Source organism: Crassostrea angulata, chromosome 8 (assembly GCF_025612915.1).
Source record: "Crassostrea angulata isolate pt1a10 chromosome 8, ASM2561291v2, whole genome shotgun sequence".
Taxonomy (NCBI): Eukaryota; Metazoa; Mollusca; class Bivalvia; order Ostreida; family Ostreidae; genus Magallana; species Magallana angulata.
Window position 1 is genome coordinate 32,818,121 of NC_069118.1, and position 9,250 is coordinate 32,827,370.

A 9,250-nucleotide genomic window follows, 5' to 3' on the forward strand; every position below is an offset into this window, starting at 1 on the left:
AATAAGTTATTTGTCGTGTAAACCTTGTTCCTATTACCGACCAACATAGCCAATCATCGCGAACAATTTCAGTCCGATATCAAATTACACTTGATCATTAGTGGCATAATTAATGCTACCTGTTCAAATAATTTCTTTAAACTAAATCGAAAAAAATACATCTAGCAAGGTTGACTAATGAACAGGCTGAGAGAAAAAAAATCCGGTAGGCTACTAAAAAGCAGTTGTCTTTAAGGTTGTTGTTGTATTACTTTTTTGTCTTCTTACTCGCCGTTGTATATGTTCACAAGCGATTTAATTCAAAGACAAAAATGAACTTAGATATAAAATATACATAGATTTATTTGTAAAACAAATATGTCTTAATTTTGTATAGCCTGCAAATAGTATGACGATTGTCTTACGTCAAACATGTGCATTTTCAAATCAATGAAAGACAATCTTTGCCAAAAAAATCAATTGTAACATATTATATTGTACATGAGAAAGTAATAAACTTATAGGTAAACGTTCAATGATGTATGTAAGCGATGCATGTGTAATTGTAGAGTAATTCATATCAATGTCGCTTTCTCGGGGCGGAAAACTATTATCTTTTGCTATTTTGAAGAATTATCAAAATAAAGGGATTTTTTGACAGTGGTTGTTAGAATCTTTAATTAAAAAAAAAACCCACTAAAATATTTCAAAAAAAGAAAAACAATTAACAAGAGGCAGTAATGTCAAAATAAAATATCAAATTATTAACTTACGTTTGTTGTCAGCATACTCGAAAACATAGAATTAATACAGCTGTGCTTTAATATATATGTGCTTGATATATAGGCTTAAATCATTATACGTATACTTTTTTTAGTTTCTTTTTCTTCCTCTTTGTTTTTTGGTACACATTTTATTGATCTCAAAAAAGTAAATATGTATGAAATCTGACTAAATATAGAATGAATAATAGTTCCAACAAGTTCTTTCTAGTTCTAGAATGATGTTAACATGAGAAAACGATATAATACACATCTACTGTGTTACCACATAAACAAAATGGATTATTTTTAATATTACGTTTATAGAGATTACAATTCAATAAACAATTGTGTCTCAGCTTTGTATGAACTTTGTTGGTACAACGTTTTCCAAACGAAACTATTAATTTGCAATACATTTTCTTTAAAACCTACACCAGTACGCAAGTGCCATAAAACTTATACATTATTATCAAACTTTCGGGTTCGTCTGATAATCTTTAAGAGGATTTGAGCTCATAGTTTTTAATTACACTGAATGCAAGTCAGATGAATAGAAAAAATGAAGCAAACAAATCGAAACCTCAAAACCTTATGATACATTTTCATGCCTCATCTTTTGAAACTGCATGGTATCAAATGTAGTTAGATTTTCGCGACATTTAAAATTAAGGCAGAAAACAATGTACCTTATTCTTAATTGTGATAAATCCGGAGAAATGCTGACTGTATACTGAATCATTTATAACATTATGTTTTAATCGCACGATCCTGCTAGCCAATCAATATAAGTACGTATAGTCTACATTGTATATAAAAGCCTCAAATTCATGAAGAACGAGGTATTCTAAAGTCGGCCTTGCCTAAACGGGCTCTTTAAAATAACAAAATGATGAATATTTTAGCATATGCACTGTTTGCACTGCTTACTGTGAATACAAAAGCGCTAAATAATATACAACAGCAGCATGAAACCCAGGATATGCAATTAGCTGCTTTCAATGTTACACACGTCGTTTTACAAAGTATTTTGTTTTGTGGAACTGATATAGTTTGCGATAAATCGATTCTTCAGTCGTTGAATATTCCAGATGGACTTTATGTTCCAAAAAAGTGTCCTCAATGTGACTGTCATCCTAGGTGCATTTATGACGCAGTTGAATATTCATTTCACTGCTGTCCGGATTATTTTTTCCAATATGGTTACCAAGAGTGTAAGGATCTGGGTATTTTTTCATCGGACAAACAAAAGCTGACCTCGGTTATTGCTTCATGTCCAGCAAACAGAAATGAAAGCCTTCTTGAAAATTGCACAATGATCCGTTCGGAAATAGATCATATGAATACCCCACCGGTTCGTAGTCAAGAATCAAAGCGAGTGTATCAGAATAAATATTGTTCAATTTGCAATAGCGAATTTAATTACGAGGAATTTTTTTTTGAATTAGATTGTCCAAACTTCGAAGATTTTAACTTTCTGTCATCAGTCGATGAATTTTTCAGCACTGCAAAGACAAAAATGTGCAGATTAGATTTCTCACTGCCATTCTTTGAACCCCCCGTTTGTCTTCTACACTACAACAATATGATATCATCTTGCAATGTTACTGGGACGTGGAGACGTTATGACTACGACATTGAAAAAGCTTGTTACAGTGCGTATGAAGCGTTTTATGGAATTTTCAAGAACATTTTCTGCGCTATGTGTAATCCTCCTGAGTTCATAGATGATTTTGTCATAGATAACTGTACATATTTATACCCACAAAGTGAATTATGTCTAAATCAGCCTAGTATAGAAGCATCATATCCTTATAAAAATTACTTTTGTTTGGGTTGCAATCGTGTTCGTGAAGACCTAGAAGAGTACGAAGACGTTACCTTAGATTATATCTATGAAAATTATCTTGAAAACGAGTCAATGCCTTTTTACACAACTCTATATTTTAAATTTAGTGAGCAGCACATTTTAAACTATTTTCAGAATGCAGATATGGAATCCGGTTCCATAGTTTTAACTCCCCAAAAAGAAGAAATATTTTCTACTAAATCATTAAATGAACCAGGACCAAGTTTAAATGATGATATTGTTAACTTGCCAAACAATCGATATGTTTGTTCAAAATTAATGAATTCTCTTCATACATTTGCTATTCCATCCGTAATTGATAGCTCAACTGCATCCTTTTCGATAAATATCACTAATTTAATGTACACTAGTTTCGCTCTAACAAAACATGGTGTCTGCACACCAGAATTATTGCCAACTTACACGCAGCTTTTACAAAGAAATTGTTCCTGCAATGTAGGGTGTACCTCAGAATGTTGTGTAGACTTTGCTCTGCAACAAAGCTGGACCTGTATAAGTGGAAGTTATCCAGGGACTGAACATCAAATTCAAAACGAATTCCGGGTAATAGACGGTTGCCCATTTGCTAACCGATTTAAAAGTTTTTGCTTACAAAGAAATAGTACTAATTTTTATCGAGCATATCCCGTTGATGGACTAAGTGAATTCAAAGAAACGTACATTAATGTGTTTTGTTACCTATGTGGATTGAATGTAGATTCAATGAATAGAGATTCCATGGCAAACTTCTTGCAAAAAGTGAACCCATGGCCGTTAAATTTCAAATGCAAAAAACATACCAATTACAGAAACTTTAGAAATATTACTCATCTTGTAAACCACCTCAAAGAGGTCAACTGTAACATCAGTTTTGAGCCACCGATCACAGCTATGAGATGTAGTGACGTATGTGACGTAGACATATCAACCTGTAACGTCACTGGAACTTGGAAGACCTTCGATGAGGATGTTTTTAATGCATGTGAAAAATCGGACATTTTTACATTTCCACCAACAATGTCAAATAAAAGTGTATTCAAAAACATATTTTGTCTCATTTGCAACCCTTTTAACGTGCATCATTTAGAAACAAATCAAACCTGCATACAAGAAGAAGTTCCAAACTTAGTAAGGGCTTGTGAAGAATTTCCTACGGTACATTCTTGTTCCAGATTTAAAAATATCTTCTGCGAAGAATGCAACAGCGCTAATGTAACTGGGTGTAGTAACATTGTATACAGAGAAATAAAAGAAGATCCAATCATTATCACATCTGAAGGCGATTTCCTCTACTGGAGTTTTCGGTTTACCTTTAGTTTATCAAGTTATTCCGATTCCGAAGATTTTCCAATCGGACGAAATCCTTTGCCATGTCTACCGAACCAAATGTATGATGGCTATCATGTAAGTAATTTTTATGTCTTTTTATTAATCAACATTAAAATATAGAAATCTAAATATTTTTCAAGGAGTTTTGTCAGTTATACCGCTATCAAAATTACATGTGTAAAACATTTTAATATTAGCATTCTTACTGTGAAGCGTTTAGATTACTCAAGATCCAATATGTTTTACCTATTCATTACAATTGGACAATTTGGCATAAAAAACTGACTCTTGTTAAAATAATGGTTTTAGAAAATGACAGACGCATTTCTTAAATTATTTTCATTCATAAAAGCAAATTTAGTTTTCATTTTTTTAATTTCTTCATTTTATTCTGAATTTAATAATTTTAAAAATAACTGTCTTCAAAGCTTTCTGCTGATATACTGTATAATTTTTCAAACAAATAACAAATTTTTCTAATGCAATCTTAAAACTGCTATTAGTTAATAAAAATGAAGACCTTGTATTAGTTTTCAATTAGTATATGTTTCTTAGAAACATCTTTATTACACTTAAATTAAGAAAACTTTAAGTACACGAGCATATTATGAACAAAGTAGGTATTCCAAAAAAATAGTAAATAATCAGGCTTTTAAAAAATATATAATTTATCATTTATTCTAACTTTTGAAAGATTTTGTTGTTATATGTTTCATTTAATGGACGACAGACCAATTGTGATCAGAGTATAATTTAAAACTAAAACATGTTACGTAATGGCTCGTAATGGCTACAAATTCGTCAGTTTTATGTAGCGAAAGATAATGGACTGAACCTTGCCTGGTCAAAAAAATGAACGTTACCAAATCTCGTTTAATCCAAACTATCTTTCGATTAAATATCGAATATGTGGACTTTGAAGACATTTTTATTTGACCAATATTCAAAGATTCCTTCCTGACTTTTTTTTTTGTGTTTTTTTTTTTTTGCCTTTCTGTTTTTCTCTTTTTTCTTTTTTGGGTTTTTTTTTTGTTACGGTAATGTTGGTAGAAAAATTACAACCTTATCTGGCTAAACTTGGGATATATCAGTAACTGAATAATTATTATCATTTCCATTGGTTTTTTTTCTTTTCATTTGATCTGTTTATAATACGTAATGGTTTTGATATTTAACCGGGTTTTCCAACGGTAAAATCCGGTTATTAAGTGGTGAAAATTGCGGGCTGGCGGCCGCCAAAAGGGTACCCTCATTTTACGGAAAACTCCTTCTACAGTTTTCAACATAGGAAATTGTTCTTTTGCAGATCAATTGTAAATATATGAGAGGAGTGCCTATTGATAGGATTTTGGTTTTTGAAAATTTTGAAAAAATACTAGCTTCTGAATATAGTAATTTTTTGGCAAAATATTGCATATCGAGTACCATTATTGTATGGATAACTCCTTCTACAGTTTTCAACATAGGAAATTGTTCTTTTGCAGATCAATTGTACATATATCAGAGGTGTGCCTAGTGATAGGATTTTGGTTTTTGATAATTTATGAAAAAATACTAGCTTTTGAATATAGTCATTTTTTGGCAAAATATTGCATATCGGGTACCATTATTGTATGGATAACTCCCTCTACAGTTTTCAAGAGAGGAAATTGTTCTTTTGCAGATCAATTGTACATATATCAGAGGTGTGCCTATTGCAAGGATTTTGGTTTCTGATAATTTATGACAAATATACTAGCTTTTGAACTTAGTCATTTTTTGGCAAAATATTGCATATCGGGTACCATTATTGTAAGGATAACACCTCCTACAGTTTTCAAGATAGGAAGTTGTTCTTTTGCATATGAATTGTACATATATCAGAGGTGTTGCTAGGATTTTGATTTCTAATAATTAATGAAAAAAATACCAGCTTTTTAACTTCGTCAATTTTTGGTAGGATATTGCATATGGGTACTCCATTTTACTGGATACGGTAGGTAGTGTTTATCAATTCAGGGTTTACATGGATTTTTGATACAGTTCACATAAAAGAAAATCCGGTTTGCTTTTCACTTGTCTGTACTGTTCTTGTCTGTTACTCTTTATTTAGAAGTTATCTTTTTTCATGTATAAATAAAATTTAATCCACGGTCGGTATGTAGAATCGAATTTTAAATCTGCTTTTTATATTACAAATTGTTACTTTTAATATTTTTGTTTGTTTTTCAGCATGCGTGCAGAAACTTAACGTGCTTTCCAGGAAAATATGAACAAAACGGTGCCTGTATATCGTTGTTTACATATACATCTAGACTTAGATACACTTTATCGCTGAATATGAAGTTTGTAAAACTTACAGAAAATAATGAGACACACGAAGTTCTGTTACGAAGCTTACGAAATCATATCACTACTACAATAGAAAAAATAATCAGTCACAATGTTTTTGTAGAAGATTTGTTCATTAAAAGTCCGTACATTTGCAGTGCCACTAATGTGAGAAATGGTGATTTACTCGTATACCTTCAGGTCTTCCAACCACATTTTCTCTTAAACAGGGATGCAGTGGAATCAAAGCTAATAAATTTCACTCAAACTTCATCAAACTGGACGCTTGATGATAATTCTGATGTTACTGTCACAGTAACGAGGAGTGGAGAATCACTTATGTTACCGCATCTGGCATTGAAACTTAGCAAGGAACAAAATTGCTTTATAAAGGCGAATTCACGTTATAGTGCAATAAGCATTTTTAAAAATATATTGGTTAGTCCGATTCTAACGTGCCTACAAATTCACTTGAAAGGCAATGAATTTGGTGTTGATTGGACTAATATTCAAAATGAATATTACTACTCTGGATTTTCAATTTCAGTCCATAAATTTGAATCATATTTTGATGGTGGATTAAGAGTTTGTGCCAAGGACATACAAATGTACATACAGACGCTGGAAGAGATCTTGATTCATGAAAATCGAACTTTGTCATATATAACTTTGTCACTTATTTGTGTATCACTTTTGTTCTTGTTGATTACATTCCTTACCTATTGTGCGTTTCCAAGTCTACGTACCCTTCCTGGTTGGAACAATTTGCTTTTGGTTTTCTTTTTGTTTTTTGCACAACTTTGTATAGTAGTCAGACCGTTTTTTCGTTCAACGGCAATGGTTTTAGTATCCGCTTTAACCCACTTTTTCTGGTTATCAACGTTTTTTTGGCTTCAAGTATGTTCCTTTCACATGTTTCGTGTTTTTCACACAGAGACACGTAGTGTACGTACCAAATCATACAATCGACTGACTATTGTAAAATACCTCGCGTACGCCACCGGTATCTCGGTTTTAATAGTCTCCGCTAATATCACTGTGTCTTTGATTATTACGAACGGCGAGTTCACTGGCTATGACAAATTAATGACTTTGATGACGAGTAGAACGGCTTTTATTGTCACACTGATCGGACCTTTGTTGATCGTCTGTATTACTAATATCACGTTTTACATAATGACCGCCTACAAGATACACTCCACACCCAATGTTGAGAGTACGACAGGCTATCGTATTCAACTCACCGTATACGTCAAACTGTTTACTCTAACGGGTGTGTCGTGGCTGCTACAAGTTGTGGACACTTTCATCGGCGTTTCTGTCCTCTCTTACATCATTGCTATCCTGAATGGTCTACAGGGTTTGTTCCTTTTCACAAGCTACGTGTATAATAACCGGGTGTTTAATTTGTACAGAAAGGCGTTCAACAAGTTTGGCTCGTCCCGAAGAAGTTCTCACCACTCGTCTACTCATACGAGTACTTAATCAATGCAACACTAATCGTTAGGAACAAACAATAATGTCCTTGCACTAAATTGTTTAATTGCCAATGATAAGAAAAACGTTTTTTACAATCTATACCTGATTGTATTTTACAGATAAAGCAACAAAACAAATCTTTTAAACTAACCTTTGATACTAGTATTGACTATAGAGAAACTGACAGATGAACAAAACTACCCAATATGATTTCATGCTACATATTGAGTCCTACACAGAAGATATATACTTTATTCTCAAAATAAAAGTGAAAGTATTGCGTTTTTTTTAATAAATAGAAAAATCGAATACGTACATTAAATGTCCTTAGTATATGAAAAAACACATATTAAATAACCACGCGAAAAAGAACATAATCGATACAAAGTTAATCCTGCAAGTAATTTTCTTATCCAAACTTTTTTTAATTCAAGCTATCTGAAAAAAAAGTACAGCTAGGTTTTTTTTTTAAACTAATTGGACTTATCTAAATATATGTATATGTATTTATTGTATGACTTTTTGCAATTTTCTTTTCTGTTTTTTATTGTGTCACCATTAAAAGTCATTAATTCTCTTTGTGTATATATTGCATCTGCTTTTTCAATTGGATAAAATGTCAATTTTGTAATATTTTTTGAATTTATTGTACTACGATTCATGGTTTTTAAATCCTTTCGTCTTTTTACAAATAACAATTAATATAATAAGTATTCAAAATTCTTAAAATTTAATTAGATATAGAATAAATAATGAAAATAATTAGAATTAAAACTAGCCTAATAATTCAATCTAATTAAAATTAGAACGTCCATCCGCTCCCCGGTTTTCGATATGTTGTGTAAAATTAGAACTTCCATCCGCTCCCCGGTTATCGATATGTCCCGTGGAAACCGGGGAGCGGATGGAAGTTCTAATTTTAATTAGATTGCCTAATAATTATGCAGATTTCACCGAGCCAGTCGTTACAGATGCTTCTGCAATCATGTTTGAGCTTTATCTGCATCCTAAAAAATTTTAAAACTGAAGAAAGCAATTGATTTACTTTTAGTGAAGCCAGGATTTTTACTTTCATGTACATGAAGCCTTCACCGCGCATTTACGATAAAAAAAACACTCAGTCTACTGATATTTGATTAACGACGCGGTGTTACTTTTAATTTGTTTTTATATGAAAAATTTTAAAAGCCTATAATTATTCATGTTTTTGGAATTAAATACAAAATTTGTTGTTACTGAGAAAGAATAACGGTATTTTTCTTAAAAACTCAATTTGATGTTTCTTGTTGTACAACCGTATTGTGTGTTGTTTTTTTAATTTTATAAAAACTAAGTTAAAGCTGAATATATATGTATAAACATGGTTTGTACGATTGAAATTAAACAAGTGTAAAAATGGCATTGTTTTTTTTAAAAATAACATTGAACAAAAAATTAAATGTTGTACGCTAAATATCAAAGTGTTGATTTTAAACTGATATTGTGAATTCTTATATACCATCAAATGCACAAATTGAAATGCAAATTGTAAGAAATCCATATG

The 9,250-nt window shown here is 31.6% G+C and overlaps 1 protein-coding gene across 1 annotated transcript; it reads left to right on the top strand.

Annotated features, from left to right (window-relative positions):
• The first annotated feature begins 6,148 nt into the window (after nucleotides 1-6,148).
• LOC128158770 (latrophilin receptor-like protein A) lies at nucleotides 6,149-9,047 on the top strand. Its single transcript, XM_052821727.1, has one exon. The coding sequence runs from the start codon at nucleotides 6,238-6,240 to the stop codon at nucleotides 7,711-7,713; it is 1,476 nt and encodes a 491-aa protein (XP_052677687.1). The 5' UTR covers nucleotides 6,149-6,237; the 3' UTR covers nucleotides 7,714-9,047.
• Nucleotides 9,048-9,250: the final 203 nt, after the last annotated feature.

Bases quoted from the DNA above. Each gene is read 5' to 3' on its own strand.
- LOC128158770 (XM_052821727.1), top strand. From the start codon at position 6,238: ATGAAGTTTGTAAAACTTACAGAAAATAATGAGACACACGAAGTTCTG.